This window comes from Belonocnema kinseyi, chromosome 9 (assembly GCF_010883055.1).
Source record: "Belonocnema kinseyi isolate 2016_QV_RU_SX_M_011 chromosome 9, B_treatae_v1, whole genome shotgun sequence".
Taxonomy (NCBI): Eukaryota; Metazoa; Arthropoda; class Insecta; order Hymenoptera; family Cynipidae; genus Belonocnema; species Belonocnema kinseyi.
This window is the reverse complement of record NC_046665.1, coordinates 49,225,718-49,242,953: the sequence shown is the minus strand read 5'-3', so window position 1 is coordinate 49,242,953 and position 17,236 is coordinate 49,225,718. Positions and strand designations below refer to the sequence as shown.

The 17,236-nt window shown below is 30.4% G+C and overlaps 1 protein-coding gene across 3 annotated transcripts in view; it reads left to right on the top strand.

Moving 5' to 3' along the window:
• Nucleotides 1–17,236, top strand: part of LOC117179794 (ionotropic receptor 75a-like) — a 91,369-nt gene that overhangs the window by 57,127 nt on the left and 17,006 nt on the right. Inside the window, exons 1-6 of one of the 3 annotated variants that reach the window (XM_033371906.1) lie at nucleotides 8,178–8,285; nucleotides 8,461–8,615; nucleotides 9,105–9,229; nucleotides 11,583–11,750; nucleotides 11,842–12,071; nucleotides 12,159–12,370. In XM_033371906.1, coding sequence (XP_033227797.1) covers nucleotides 8,529–8,615; nucleotides 9,105–9,229; nucleotides 11,583–11,750; nucleotides 11,842–12,071; nucleotides 12,159–12,370 — 822 coding nt within the window. In that variant the 5' untranslated portion in view covers nucleotides 8,178–8,285; nucleotides 8,461–8,528. Of the gene's footprint in view, nucleotides 1–8,177; nucleotides 8,286–8,460; nucleotides 8,616–9,104; nucleotides 9,230–11,582; nucleotides 11,751–11,841; nucleotides 12,072–12,158; nucleotides 12,371–17,236 lie in introns of those variants that run through there. The other 2 variants (XM_033371905.1, XM_033371907.1) reach the window with 2 other exon arrangements.

Sequence of the window (17,236 nt, the reverse complement as noted above, 5' to 3'; positions counted from 1 at the left end):
CAGGCGTCATTTGAAGGATCAAGCTCGACGAAAATGGTTCACATTAGTGAATACTGATGCCATCTCTTAGAATTTTCAGGTACTTATCAGACTGCCTAGTATAAAGGATCAATTTCCAATCAAGAATAGACAAGTTGCAATTTTCAGAAAAAAAGTAATTTTTAACATAAAAAATACCAAATTGTCAACAAAAAAAGTTAAATTTTAAGCCAAAGAGGTAAATCTTGCAGAAATATGATTTAAAAAATACTAGATTTAACAAACACGAAAAAAAACACAGAAAAGTTCATTTACAAACGAATCCTACTTTAATTTTCTACCATATTGTTAAATCATTACACAAAATAGACTAATTTAGACTATAACAATTGCATTTTAAATAAAGAGACAATATGAAAAAAAAATCAAGAAAATTAATTTTCGACCAAAAAGATGAATTTTCTACCAAATCGAGGAATTAACTTTTCAACAAAGGAGTGAACCCCAAATATCAAGGGGAGTCCTAAACATATGAATCTTTAATGATAAAGTTCAACTTTTAACTAAGTCGATTAATTTTCAATTAAAGAAGATAAATTGCGAACAAAATAGTTAAATTTTTAACCAAAGAAATGAATTTTCCAGCATTATATTAATGATGTACTGAAATAAGACGCGCTTTCAACAAAATATATTAATTTTTAACAACATTTTTGAATTTTGAAACCGAGAGGATGATTTACCTATAAAAAGGTTGAATTTCCAATTAAAAATATGATTTTTTCAGAAATAAGTTGATTTCCTACCAAAAAGTTAAATTTCCATTAAACCAGTTTATTGGTTATAAAAATTGTTTAATTTGAAATAAAAAAAAAAAAAATTTCAACCAAATTTGTAGCAAAATACATGAATTTTTAATAATATAGGAGCAATTTTAAACCAGAAAATATTGATTTTTATTTAAAATACATCTAAAACCAAAAGAATAAATTTTATACAAAGTAGTTCAAATTTTAACCAAGCTTCTGAACTCCTCACGAAACAAGATGACTTTTTAACAAAATAGTTGCATTTTTTACAGAATAATACAATTTTCAACTGAATACTAGAATTTTTAACCAAATAAGTTGCATTCCGAACCACAAATGTAATAGTAGACTTTCTGCCAAGAAGCACTTAAGCGAAAAAAACGAGGAAAAGAGGTTTCTTAAAAACAGAGAAAAAAGAAAAATTCCTTAAAAGTTAATAATAAGGAAACATACTACATGTTATGCATAAAATTACAAAACGAAAAATCGACAAGACTCAGAAAACGAAATTACAACAATTAAAAGAATGACAGAGAACAAGTATATTGACACTATACTTAAGAAACTTTATTTTCAATTTTATTTATATTGGATAAAATATCAATATTACAGAGAAAAGTAACAGCGTTTTACATTAAAGAATTCAAATGATTTAAAAACTGGAATTAATGAAAGAAAATGAAAGGGCCTCTCATTTTTCTCATTCTCATTATTTATGATTGAGAAAGTATAAGAAAAGAAAGGTCCGAAAAGAAAGAACTAGTTCATTAAACAGCCATTTTGGATGTAAATTCATAAAGTTAGAGCATTTAAAGAATTGTGGGACCATTTTTTTATACTTAAAATTTTTATTTACGGCAAGTAAAGGAAAACATTTCTGTTTAAAAGCCTTACAAGATTATCATAGAGAATTTTTGGATTTTCTTGTAAAATCGAAAATTGTAATTTTTATTTCACAAAAAATCACGAGATATAAAAATCCCACTTTGTGGTCAAACTATGGAGGACACGAAAGAAGATGAATGAGTAAAAATTGGAATCTTAAAAAAGATCTACAAATTTGTTAACAATCACTTCTTGATACGACGCGTAACTTTTGTTTTATTTACGAAAAATAACATTGAAAATCTAAAAAAAAACTTTCTGAAGAAATGATACAAGTTACGAAAAAAAATGATTTGACAAAAATTGTTTACCCGCAAAAGAGTTACAAATTTGTTTTCATTTCTTACATTCTTATTATTTATGATGGAGAAAGTATTAGAATTGCCCGAAATATGACACCACAACATACAAATTTTGAACCAAATGACGCAAAATACGACAAAAAGTCTCAAAGAGAAATTATAATTTTTGAAAAATCCTACAAAATTTCTGTAAACCACTTTTCGATAGGACTCGTAATTTTTTTTTATCGTAAGTAATATATACAGAAAATCGAAAATTTCAATATTACGCGAAAAGACGCGAGATACATAAAAAATCTAATAGAAGACTTGTAAGATATTTTGCTTTATCTATAAAAAATAATATGAAAACCAAATTCCTATTATTATCATAACAACGCGATATAGAGAAAGTCGTTTAAAAAAAGAATTGTATTTTTAAAATTTATTTTAAGTTGATTCAGAAAATATAAATTTGCAACTGTCTGTTAAAAAATGAGTGTGCAGCGCGAGTGTCACGATAATATTGTGTACCTCAAAGCCTACAGATCTTTGAGAAACTTAATCTTTAACTATATACTTATTTGAGTAGAAAATTCAGAATATGAACACGCATATAAATACTGCGATCTAAAGAGATTTTTTTGATAAAGTTTCATTCAAGCATTCTAAATGCAATGAATAATGATCTGAGCGCGAATCGTGGGAATCAACAGACTACGCGCCCTAGACGCGCTCAAACTTGCGAGCCACGGGCACAGCGCACGATCAGAATGTGCCCGCGACAGCAAATAATTCATTTACGGATTATTTTATTACAAATTAACAATTAAGAGATAAATGTTTTTGAAACTTTGCAATAATTTGTAACCTTTTAGCTCAAATTGAGAAATGTAAGGCAAAATATTTATATATTCTGATGAACCACTCGAGTAAAATTTAAAAATACATTTTTTCAATTTTAAAATTATGGGGTTCTCAATCTTAAAAATCGGGACATAATTGACACACATAGTAAGATACATAAATTTCTGTAAAATATTATTTTTAAAAATGTAAAAAAATTTTATCATATAATTTTATCGTTTAATTATAATTTATTTAATTCATAATTAATCACACAAACATATAAATTTACTAATTATTGTTTACTTAAATTAATAATCGTGTGGGTGGCGGCATTCGTATAAAATTTAACTCTACATCTAAAAACTCCAAATCGCTAATTCTACATGCGAGAACGCTATACGATCATATTTATTTAAAAAATTGATTATTTTAAATTTCAATTTAATATGTTTATCAATTAAAACTTTTAATATCTCCAAATGTATAGTTTCATGTAGTCTAATTTCCACTGCCTTTTTTCAAAACAACAAAATAATATTATTCATAGACAGTAAAATGTCTCATTTTTTTCATAAAAGATGTAGCAGCTAAAAATATTTATTACGATACAATTACGTTTTAATTCAATTCAAAAGTACATCTTATGCACCTACATATTTTCATGATGCAAAATTTATTCAAATAATTGATTCATTAATTGAAAATAATAACTCAAAATTCTCAATATAAAATTTATATTTTGTATTTTTAAGTATTTATCGACTTAGTATCGGCTGTTGGATGGACTTGTTCGACGGGTGAAGATTGCAGGGGCAAAGTAGTTGGTGGGCGCGATCTTCGGGTTGAGAGGCATGGGGGATCGGGCAATTTTCGCCGGGAGCGCCGTCTACAATTAGTTCCTCGAACTATACACGTGCCGCATCTAGGCTTATAATATCTTTGGGCATGTTTGAAAACAGCTGCCAAAATTTCAAAACAGTAACATCTGACTTTTCGTACCCCACCTAGTAGCTATTTCATACCCTACATACTCGGTATGTCGTACCCCAAGTTCGAGAGATATCTGAATCCCTACCGAGGTACAGTGAACACCATTATAATTTTATCTGCAACAAAATACACCACCAAGTTTTTATTGTGATGCCCCCAAGGACATGGAAAAATGTTTAATATATTAAATTTTATTTAAATTTTAAGAAAACATTGAAATTTGCACTACTTTTGCAATGTCTTTAAAAAAATTGATAATTCTGACTAACGAATCTAACTGTCTCAATAATCATTGACCTACACTACTGATACTTCCATAAATGTACGTGTGCTGCAAGAAAAAGTTCTCTGGAAACAATGTTTAAAAATAAAAATGTTATTATCACTATTTTTCTCAGCGTCGCTGTTTAAAACGATTTTCGTTACAATCTTTTTCCAATGATTTCAGCGTTGATAATTTTACCTGCGACAAAATATACCCTCAAAGTTTTACTGTGACCTTACTGAGCCTCGCATTTGATATAATATAAAGAAAATTCTTACATAGTATATCTTTGGAAAATATTTATGAGTAAATTTCTTGTAAGTGTCATTAATGTATGACTACTATCCACCATGCGTGTCCTTTTAAAAGGGCCCATAGGTGAGCATTTTTTTCAGTGAAAAGAACCGAGAACTTTCAAAAGGCTGATATTTATCTGTCGATATTTGAAAGTCTCCTGTTATACTATAACTGCAGTAGATTTTCATTCATAAATTTTTTCGTTTGAAGTGAGGAGGTCTCTTTTAATTTCATGTAAAATGGTGTTGAATTAAAAAATTTTTAAGTTTACTAGTGAAATTTACATAAAACATTATTATAATTAATGGAAGCTGTGCATAACGGCAAAGTGAAAATGATTAAATTAATCGAATTGTTTGGCCGTAGGAAAACTTTTTTTTACGGTGGCATCTAATAAAAGTGAAAAAAATAATACTTAAAATTGGTCAATATCTTCTGTTCACTTTTTAGATATAAAAATTTAAATATTTTACAATAAAAAAAAATCATATGCCTATGAAACAATTATATGAGGTGGCTTGCCGACCTGTCAAACCTGAAATTTCTTCAGCATAAATCAAAGAAACATGCTATTATTTTGCTGTTTTAAAAAATATTTTTTTCTTCATTTTAGAATTGTGCGATTCTTAAATTATTACTATTTTCCTAATATTGCTTATCTAATAACCACTGATATTAAAAGGTAAATCTGCCCGTTGCGCGGACACATTCCCATCGCGCGCTGAGCACGGCTCGATTCGTTCGCAAGTTTCAGTGGGCGTAAGTTGAGCGTTTGTTTGTTCGTTTTTGCGATTCACTCTCGATATTACATTCACTTCGCGCTACTATGCGCTCGCCTTTGTACTTCCCCCACGTCTGCATAAATGTATATATAAGGTCTATTGCCAAAGAGCTTACCATTTTAGGTCTCAGCCATTTTCCACATTTTTATTGTATAATAAACTACAAATTTAAGATGAAAAATTGCTATATGATGTTCACAAACTTTTTTTCAATGTTTGAGATTCACATATATCACTTATAATGATTTTAAAAATATAGGAAAGAATATAATAACAATAAAAAAATGTCCGTCGACAAATGTAATTTGGTGATTGTGAATTCTCTTTTGTTAAAGCTCCTTTGTCTTTAACGAACAAATTCTCATCACGTATCTTGGACTTCGCATTGATCCTTATTTACAGCTGGCCTGAAAAATGGATTAATCCAATAGATGTATTTTATCACCTTGCATAACATAATGCACATTGATATTGAACAAGACGTATTTTCACTGTCCTTTTTTAAGAATAAAAATGTCCGCATCCCATCAAAAAAGTCAGAAGCAAATTTTCAGATCTAATGCAGGCGAATAATTTTGTTTCTAAACATTTTATTTTACGCTGTGCCGTTTTTCTAAAAATAAATTAGTTTATTTTTCACGATTAAAACGATAACTACGCGTTTTATCAAAAAATCATTTATCGCATTTTTGTAAATCTTTTTAATGAGATCAACTTTTGCTTATATACTTTTTAAAGTATTTGCTGCCGTTTTTCCAAAAATCTTATTTTCGAAATGCTTAGTGTTATTTTTTACACTTAAAAGAAGAACTACGCGTTCTATCAAAAAATTATTCAGAACAAATTTTTAGATATTTTTGTAGTGAACTACTATTGTTTTTTCTTTTTTTCGTATCATCGACAGTTTAACTTGAAAATTAAAAAATTTTATTTTTAATAATATTTTTTATAATTAAAATGGCTGGTTAATGAACAAATAAAAACATGGATTTGATTGTCAATGAATTTTATAATAACTAAATTTTAAGTGGGTCGTTTGAAAAAAGTTCGATTGATTTAAAATTTGACTTTTAAATATTATTTATTTCTTCATAATATTATTGTTAGATAAATTTTAACTTAAAGAAGGCACATAAATGTTGCCGGAACGTTGATTGTGAACGCATTTGTATAATAATTGATCTATATCCGATAATTTGAACTTAAAATTTTATTGTAATTTCAAAGTTGGATAAATTTATTCTCATGGACAACGACAACGACAAAGACAGTGTAAGTGACAGTGACAGGGACAGTGATAGTGACAGTGACAGGGACAGTGGCAGTGAGAGTAACAGTGACAGTGACAGTGACTGCGACGGCAGCGGCAGACAGACACCAACAGAAAATCCATTTTTTCTCAAACAGAAAGCCGCAAATCTCAATTTTCACGTAAAACCAATATGTGCTCATGGAAATGAGAACTTAGTAGAACTATGACATTACAAACTTTTTTTAAATCTCAATTATATATGAAAAAATCTCATTTTGATATGTCTCAGAAGAAAATCTGAATAAAAGAAACACTTTTATTGTGGGGGTCTCAATAACGAAATGTTACTTATTTTGCTTATTTTTTAGCCAGTTGTATGAAAAAAAATAAAACTGTAAATAGAAAATTTTATTTTGAATCTCAATTCTACAAACAAAAATATTTAATATCGAATTTTATCTGCGAAAAAGATCTCTCTCTCTCGCTTCTTCTTAAATCTTCTTTCATCAAAAATCTTTAATCTGAGGCACCTCCGAAGAAAACCCTTAAAAACATGTACTTCCATACTTTCAAAAAATTTTAAAGTGCACGAAATAATATCTAAATTTTTATTTATTTATTACTGTTTAATAGAAAAATAGTACATGCAAAAATAGCATATTAGGACAAGCGTGCATTTGTTGCCCCGTTAGGATCAAGTTGAGATGTTTACAATAAGTTAATATTGATGTGGGATTAGATCTCCCAAAAGATTATATCAAAAAGAAAATTTAAGCAGGTTTCAATCGCACAAGAATTAAGAAAATCACCGATTTTTTTGGGTAAAAAAGCGAAAAAAAATAAAATTTTCAATATATTTCTGACTTTTTTAAAGGAATGCACTTAAATGATTTTTATAATTTTCTCCCTAAATAATAATCTTTAATAATTCTAGAATAATAAAGATAGTATTTCGTCAATTTTGGACTCTAATAAACGTGTCCCCAAATAAAAAATGGATTTAAATATTAATGTTAAGGTCTACGTAATAATTAAGGCAAAATGGATAAAGAAGATAAAGCAATTCATTAAACTTACAGTTTCCAAATCGAATATTTATAAATATATTTCAGTCATACGGTCTATTAAAAAAATGAAGGCAGGCTTAGAGGGCTAATGAAATATTTGAAAAAGCGCTTTTACAAAAAAAAATAACGCATTGTTTTTTAATGTTTTATAGTTTTGAATGGACCGTGTGGCCGGAATAACTTCTAAATGGAATTACTTCGTTAAGTAGATAAAATTTTCTGAGACTGTACACTGAATTTGAAAACATCGTCATCGCATTATTGATGATATAATGTCGGAGCAATTTTCAAATCAATAATACTACTTTTTCGCTACCCCACAATAAAATCTAATTATCGAGGAGAAAAAAGTTCTTTGTACTTTTATTATTTTGATATTAGGGATATGGAATTCCAAATCATAAGGGAAGCCATATAATGCTGCATCGCCAATTATCGACAATAACTGTAATATAAATCCTTTTAGTAAAACGTTTTGAACGTAAATTTTCTTCTTACATCAGTCCGTTACTCTTTTCTGAGCTTTATTTCTACCAGTCCGTTAGAAAAGATAAAATAAAATATGAATTTTTACAAATTTCAAAAAATTGAATTTGTATTCAAATTTTTAAGTATTTTCTAGAAAAATTCTTTTTCATTTGTACTTTCAAGATGATTGAAGTTAATACGTGGATCAGTTTTTCAAAAGAAAAAATTCTCTTTCTTATTTTATTTTTGATTACACTTGCAATTTCAAGTGAAACTGAAATCGCAGCTAAATTTGTAAAAGATTTTTATCAGGAAAAGCGTGCATTTCAATATGTTAGTTTTGGTTGCTTGAACAATGATGGTAGGTCAAAGATTAGTTATAACATATATTTTGAAAACACGTTTTTTGCGTAAGACTAATTTGTTATACAAAACTGACTTTTCCGGTGTTTAGAATGGGGAGATATTTTCCTGTTATATTGATTTTATCTAATTATTATCATCTTCATCATTCTAATGTTCTATTTTGTATTTAGAGAGTGTAAGGTGGTTCTTAGCACTCAATACGAGGACATCCTACGTTAAGATTGCTAAAAATCTTGACATGAAGAATATTTTGAAAGTGAATTATTACAAGCTGGGTGTCCTTTTGGATTTGGATTGTCATAGTAGCGACATCATTTTCCAACAGGTAAATATTACATATTTAAATTTGTTTAATTCAAAAAATAAATTTTATAGGCGGGAGTACTAAAAACATAATTTTTCTCAAATATAGTTTACCAAAAATAATTTGTCTTATAATGAGTCATATTTTTGGTTACTACTTACCAAAAATGAAGAAATACCTTTGAACTCTATTCGTGAGCTGCCTTTGACAATTGCAACTGAAATGATAGTAGCTCTTCGTAAAAATAATTCGTATATAATGTACGATGTTTATAATCCTAGTTATCGTCACGGAGGAAAATTAAATGTCACTTATATGGGTTTGTGGAGCAATAATAAAGGTCTCAAAATTGATCTTAATCAATACAAATATAATCGACGGAGGAATTTACATGGACTTTCCTTAAATTTTTCAGTAGTGGTAGTGACAGCTCTGCAAATTTTATTTCCGCACTGTTACAATTGTGGTTAATACATTTATTATCTATTGAAAATAAAATATTTTGCATAGGTAAATTACGAACCAAGGCCGGATTTTCATACGTACTTGACAACTCCTGTCGATAGACATTTAGACAATATGCACAGATTTAATTACAATCTGGTTCTTCAATTGAGGGACTATTATAATTTTTCGTAAGTTTAAGTATTACTGCAGTTTCATTTATATTAATATTAATTAAGCTCCTCACACTTATTAAAAAAGGCACGCTTATAATTTTATAATCAATTTCTGATGTTAGATATTTCTTATTAATGGTCAAATAATTTTCTGAAGAAACGAGAAAATATCTGCCTTGGCCCGGACTTGAACCGGGAACGCGAGTTCACGAGTAGAGCGTTAACTAATTACGCCACCGCTGCTCCACCAGATAGTTTCGCAATTCTCCTGTATCCACAAGATCAAGCGAGTCTGCTTCTTAGTAACTTCTGAAATGTTAGTGATTAATTCTAGTCTAAATCAATTCACTGAATCTGAATATAATTTTATAATTTATGTTATTTTTTTCTGAAAGTTCATAATTGCTATTGTGAATTGTAAAACTGTCAGTGTGGAGACTCACATTTTGCAATTTTGCAAAGCGAACTCATCTGTCGTGATGTTTTCGAAAACGCAATGTCTATTCCAATTGAAAATATTACGACCGTTTGTGTATTCATGAACGTAGATCATCAAGAGTATATAGGGTTGCCGATCAACCAAAAAGAGTTTGAATAAAAGGATCCGCTCATTTATATGTGTATATTATCTTTATTTTCCTCCTATAATACAAGTGTCTAATATTAAAAAAATATCTTGAAATATTAAATTATTTAAAATAAATTTCAACTTCTCCCACTTTTTTATAGTTATGCATTGAGTTCAATATATTTAGGTTTATTATACGTATGTCCATTTTAATATATTTCATATATCGGATATGAAGGTCTTTCTATCCGTGTATATTTAAAAAAAGTCAAAAATGAAAATACTGATAATTATTCAATTATTATTAGTTTCGACCAAACTATTAGGTTTACTGCAGAGATCATGTTTAAATGAGGGCTTGATAAATATTTTGAAAATCGCACAGAGGGTCATAGAGGCTCAAACGAGGGATTCGAAAACTTGGAAAATCATGAGGAAGGTTAAAGAGGTTGAAAAGAGGTCTAAAGAAGTTCTACGATGAGCAACAGAGGATGTCGAGGGCCAAGGAAGTGGAAAAGAAGTTTTATTCGCAGCTACAGAGGGTCAAAGGAGGGCCTATATTTCGACTCGGGTATCTAGCAGGGGCCCTGTGGTGTAATTGCTTAACGCTCCATTCGTGAATAGGGACTTTTTTGTTTAAATAAAGACCAAGGCAGATTTTTTCTCGTTTGAACATCAAATTATTTGACCAGTAATCAGCAATATCTAACATCCGAAATTGATTAATGACCCTAGCCAACAAAAGAACATGAATTCTTAACTTATAATTTGAAGTTAACTAGACATGTTCTTCTTCCTTCTCTTAAACTGTTGCAAAGATAAATTATATAGGTTAACTTCGTTTAGGGGCTGTCCATGAACTTTGACCAAAGATTGCGAATTTCACGAAAATGGCCTTGAAAGGGTGCTGTTCAATAATGACTTAATAAGTTTGAAAATCAATTTAATATTTCAGTCTTCACACACTTGCCCTTATTCTTCTATTTCCCCCCTTATTAAATAATTCGTTTTTCTCCTATTATCAAGAAACATCCCCTTTTCTTCCCTCTTCTTGTTTTTCGCATGAATGCGAACTAAATGATCAGGATCCAATAACAATATCAAACTATTTTTAGTTTCAAATTAATCGATTAAAATTGCAACTGCTTCATTTAAAATCCATTTCTTTGGTTAAGTATTTGGTTAAAAATGCATGTATTATGTTGATAATTCGTCCTTCATGGTAGAAAATTAATCTTCCTTTTTGAAAATGTATTCTTCTGGATTAAAAATGGAACTGCTTAGATGAAAATTAATTTTTTTATTGCGGATTTAACTATTTCGTTAAAAATTTGTTACTGTAGCTTGAAAATTACACTATGTTGTAGATACTTTGTCATCTGACTTCAAGATTCAACAATTTGGTTGAAATTCATTTGTTTGTTTGTTTTGTTTTCGTTAGCAGAACATTATTTGTTTAAAGTCGTCTTTTATGGTAGGAAAGTCCTCACTCTTTGTTGAAAATTCATTTTGCTTGGTGTAAAATTAACTTCTATTTGGTGAAAATTCAATTCCTCTTCGAATAAATTCCTCTTCTGGGCTAAGAATTTAACAACCCTCTTGTTAAAACTGTATGTATTTTATAAAAAATTCGTCTCTTTTGCTAGAAAGTTCAACTATTTGTTTGTTGATGTATGTGACGAAAAATTACCGTATTTACATTGTAGTTTATTGACGGTCCGATTTTGGGGGCATTAACCTAATTAGTTTTAAGAATCATAATGTCAGCAAGCCGATAATGATAATGCAATTTTTTTACAGAATGCATCTCACACGTGCTACTTCATGGGGATACTTAATAAATGGCACTTTTAATGGTATAATCGGTGATATGATCAAAGGAATTGTGGATATTGGGGTTACTCCTTTCATGTTTAAGTCAGAAAGAATTGATGTTTGTGAATATACTGTTCAATCTTACTTTGCTAGGTAGGTACAAAATTATAAAACAATTTGTATCGCTATTTCATTTTTGAATCAAATTTAAAAACTTTTATTTCATATCCTGTTCATATTTTAGGGCGGCTATCATTTTTCGACACCCGAAAACGAATGATATAAGAAATAATTTCTCAAAACCTTTTACTGAAGACGTGTGGTGGATAATTGCGATTACGGTCGTTATTTATTGGGGCATGGTGTATTTTATTACAAAATTCGAGAAAAAATATATTGAAAAAAGCCGCAGAAAAACCAATTATCCCGCCTTGGATAGTTTAATGAATGTCCTGGCGGCGGCTACTCAGCAAGGCAAGTTTAATTATTATAAATTATAAAAATATATTACTAAAATAGTTTTCATCTTTTCATAATTATTTTAATTTAAATTTTCTCTAGATTCTACCGACTTACCCACTTTTTATTCCGGTCGCATCGCCTTCCTTTCATTATTTGTGTGGGGTCTTTTGATTAACCAATTCTATTCCGCTTCTGTAGTGGGATTCCTACTCTCGGAACCAACTCGATTTATTAACACTTTAGAAGATCTTGTTAATAGTAATCTTGAAGTTGGAATTGAAGATATGGCATACAATTATGACGTATTCGCTGTAAGTCTTCCTTAATTAGTTTAATTCAATTCCATCTACAATAAAAGAAATATGTTACGCCCTCCGGCCGGAAAACGCAAGTTCCCGACCGCTGTGCGAAACGAAGTTGCCGCTTTCCGGCGCCTTCTAGCAAAAAAATAGTATACACACCTAGGACAGTAAAAAAGAAAGCCTCAGAGCACCACAAAAAAAGTGTACCATAGCATACCAATTCATCAAGTGAGTCGCTTAAATCTCCCCTTCGCCCTTCTCTCACCCCACTCTCATGTACTGTCCTTTCCATACCTTTGATCCCATCAAGTCCTGTATCGCTTAGTCTCTTCTCTCTTATCCACACCACTCAACCTCTCTTAAACTCTACCAACCCTCAACATCACTGCCTTCCCTCCCGAGAAAAAAGGACGAATGAAAGGATGCCCTACCGAAACTAAGTTACAAGCCCGTGTACATGAATCAAAGTAGCTGATACGAGCCTACAAGAAAGGGCTTTCTAGTCTTTTTCAATGCTTTTTTCAAATCAATTATAAAAATTTTATGGTCGAAAATAATCCCTTACTCTATATTATTCTTCCCTTTCTAGTCTCGGCCCATTATCCTGCTACCGATGACTAGTGATTCACCTCATCCCATAACCATTTCTTTTCTCAGATTCTCCCATCACTTCTCCTTTTTCAATTCTCCTCCCGGCACTCATTCCAATTGACACAGTCCTGCTTTTTATTTTGATGCCTTTCTTCTCCCTACAGCTCTCCCTTGTTCCATCCCTTTTCCATCAACCATAAAAAATTGCCATGCATTGAAAAGCGAAATAAGTGAATTTTTTTATAAAACTTGGCTAAAGTATTAATTATTATTGTTTTTCGGTACTTTCCCACAATATTAAACATTATCAACTCGCATGCTAATAACAAAATATATTTAAGTAATTCATTCAAATTCGTAAAGTGTATCAGATAAAAGTTATGTTAATTAATTTGTTTATATCGTTTATATCTATTACAACTTTAAGTACTTTATTAAAGTACGACCTTTAACGAGCATTAAAAAAAAGTTCTGATCGAAAGGCTACTCACCGAAAAATTTAGAAATCTTAAAATGCAACAATCCGCAGGCTCTTCCGGTGGGGGAAGTTCTCTTACGTAAGCCAAAAAGTTTCGTGATTCTGCCACCACGCGACATGGCGCACTAGTCGAGTAGTAAAGAATTTGAAAACGTAAACACATTTTGTAACCTCAAGGTCCAAGCGACACAGATAGGATTTTGATGCAATCCCCTACAGATGTGCAATCTTTAAAAAATGCAGTTTACGTCTTCGGTGCCGCAGTATGAAGGAAAAAGTTACACATTAAACGGAAAGCCAACGATGGCTCGGTGTACTACTGCGCCCGCGTTAAGCAGATTCTTTTCATAATTACAGTATACAAACTGAAAGGAATAGCTCATTTTTCTTTTTTCTCTACTAGGTAGCTTTCAGGTAGGCAGCAAAAGAAAATTATTTTTGCTGCAATTGTATCAAACCAATTATTGTTGCAAATGATAATGTTTGCAACAATCTTAGAAAATGATGAAGAAGATAGCAATTATGAATTGGATAGTGGCATGTGTGATGGAAATTTCAATGAAAGTTTGAGGCCCAAAGGAAATGCCAGCTAAAATAATAGGATTCGCCATTGTGGGATGTTGGTCTTCTACAAATCTAACGAGGTATTTGCCGGGCGCGAATGATTTTCATTTAAGAGCGGATGCTTAGGCGCCGCCATGACATTTAGCGGGCATTTAAAAATTGCGGTCATATTTTTGGTAAAATGTGCACACACTATTGTACCTAATTTCAATATAAAAGTGAATGAAAAAGATGTGCTAGGTGCTGAATTATTGCATAAAAAGGTGGAAAAAATAGCATTTGTCAGTTAAAAGGATGGTTAGAATGCAGAAAATAATGTACCAAAGGGAACAAGAAGCAACTTATTGACTGGTATGTGGAATGCAGCTTAAGTTTACACTGCATATAGTCGTAAGGTTTCAACAGTGAAAAAACAGTGTTTTGTATAAATGTGAAATAATTTTAATAATCAAAAAATAAAAAAAAGGTTGATAAAGCATTTTTAAAGAAATTCAGTTGAAAATTAATTGATAGATATTATTATAAGTGGGTTGTCAGTTTTTAAATTCACTTAGCTTGCAAATTACCGAAATAAACGCAAATGCGATTTTTTTAGTTTGCACTTTTCTCTCTGAAAATTCGTACAATAAAAGAAATATTATTAGAAAATGGTGAAACAATTGTTTGTAATAAATACGTTTAACTGAAAGAAGTGAAAATTTTTTTATTCATGTTTTTATGTAGTACTTTTTAAATCAGCGTGACAGCTTGACGGGGAAGGTAAGAATTTTTGTAACAGACGAGAAATATGTCAGTAAATTCATTTTTTGACTGGGAAATTTACAAATTTTGAGGAAAAAAATACATCTAATTACTTAAAATATAACGAATGTCGCATCACAACGATAATTTACAATAAGCTCAATTAAGAATTTTTAGAAATGCTTATTATTATTATATAAGATATAATTTCATATAAGAATTTATTTTAAAACGTGAATTTGCAATGTAACGAATTTTAAAATGCAGGTTTGGGAGACTTGAAAGAATTAATAATTTATAGGGTTTGAATTTGAACATTTTTGATAAAAAACGTGTTGAGTTGAACAACTGTAAATAAATGTAAATGATGTCATGACTTTTTTTCAATAAACTGCAGTTAGAATATAAATAATCGAAAAATACTTCCTTTCGAAAGACGATTTTAATCTCATGCTCGAAGTTAAAGAATCTACATGCAAATTTTAATTTTCAATATTGAACTGTTTGAATGAGAAAACATTAGTAGTTAAAGAACTTTAAACATCTGATTAAACTTTCATAAACTATTTGTAATGAAAATAATTGAAAATTCATAATTAAATTCCTTAATTCATTTGTAAATACTATTCAAATGTTATTTCAGTTTAAAATAATTAATTTTTAACTTACTCTCTTCATAATTTTGTAATTAAAGAAAGTAATTCAAAATCAAACAACTCGAAACGGAATTGTCTAAAATAAAGACTTGAATCGTTGGAATTTCAGAAAATTAAATTTGTGAGTCAGCTCTGCATTGCATTGATCTTTTATTGATAAAAAACCATTAAAGAATTATTAATTTGTAGTCACAACAATTTATTATTTCCTTTCATTTTATTGTTATGAATGTTTTTGATTTAAAATGCCTTATATTTTCTTCTATGTAGAACTTCCTGAAAATTTCTAAATAAATTAACCATTTTTATCATGGAAATAATGAATTTATTGAATTGATACATTTATCTAGTAAATTGAATATTACACGCATAATTTTACTTTTAGAGTAAAGTGGTGCATTGAAAGAGGAGTTCAGTTGGAAAAGTACTCGTCTCTGCGCGCACATAACCTCACCCACATATCACTTTTACTGCATTTCGCGCAATTTTTAATATGTCTTTTAAAGGAACCCTCGTGAAAGTCACCCTTTCGAAATATTAAACAGGCTTTTGGAAATCTAATAAAATAGTTAGTACATTCCAAGTAAGACTTGTACCGACTGTCACTTTTGCACGTTCAAAACAGCATTTTCTTGTGCGTGCCAACCTTTTTTCTTTTCAATGAATTTTCTCGTAGCATAATAGACATTTCTTTTTTGGGAAGTTTTTTAACTTCCAATTGTTCGAAATAGTTTTTTTCGTCAATGTTTACTATTCCCACAAACGTTTCAGTGAAAAATTGACCGCAGCTCACATGGAAGTGCTATATATTTTTCGCGCTTGCGCAATGTCATTTTCTTAAATGAAAAGGTCTATTCTATATCTATATTCTGTTTTAGAGTTTTTACCCCCACCCACCACGCTGTTCATTTTTGAACGGTTCACCCGGGTGGATCCGCGCACTCACCAGTGCTGCCAGATCGTGGATGAAACTTACCCTCACCGTACCTACCGTTTGGGAGCCGCAAAACAGAAGGTGCATGATTACCACTGTGAGTTCGTATGTAAGCCGAAAATGCACGATTCTACTTCGGTTTTTTGCTGTACGATGATTGCCGATCTGAAAGTTTCGGAAGACTTCGGTGGTCTTCTATTAATATCTCGATCCCCATTTGAAAGAAATTGAAGAAATTGGCGATTTAGATGTTTCGCGTAATCCTTAATTTCATGCATGCGTCGATTTTCAGGTTATGTTTTTCAGGTTTATGTAATATGAATATTATTATTAAAGGTTGTTATGGCAAAGTCTATCGAAGACCTACAAAGAATGTTGAATAAACTAGATGCAAGCATGAAGAGCATGGGCCTCAAAATTAACGCAAAGAAAACAAAAACTATGGTGTTCGAAGGAAAGAGTGAGAAAACGCTATGCAATATTTTATTAAATGATGAGAGAATTGAAAAAGTTGATAAGTTCGTATACCTTGGTAGCTTACTTACTGGGGACGGGCAGATAGATGAGGAATTAGATAGACGAATAAATGAAGGTACGAAGGGTATTGGTAGAGCAGGTCCCCTTATCAGAAATAAAAATATATCAAATAAAGCCAAAATGGCAATACATAATTCTATATTTGTACCGACTGTACTATACGGTAGCGAGCCATGGACTTATCAAGAAAAAGATAAGAATAAAATTAACGCAATTGACATGAGATTCATGCGCATAATAAGCGGGAAAACTCTAATGGACAAAGTAAGTAACGAAATACAGTCTGTCAAGTTAAAGCGTGGGTAACTTTTTTGGTAAAATATTTTATTTAAACGCATGTTTCTACATGGAATTACATTTGTCAAGGTGTCGAG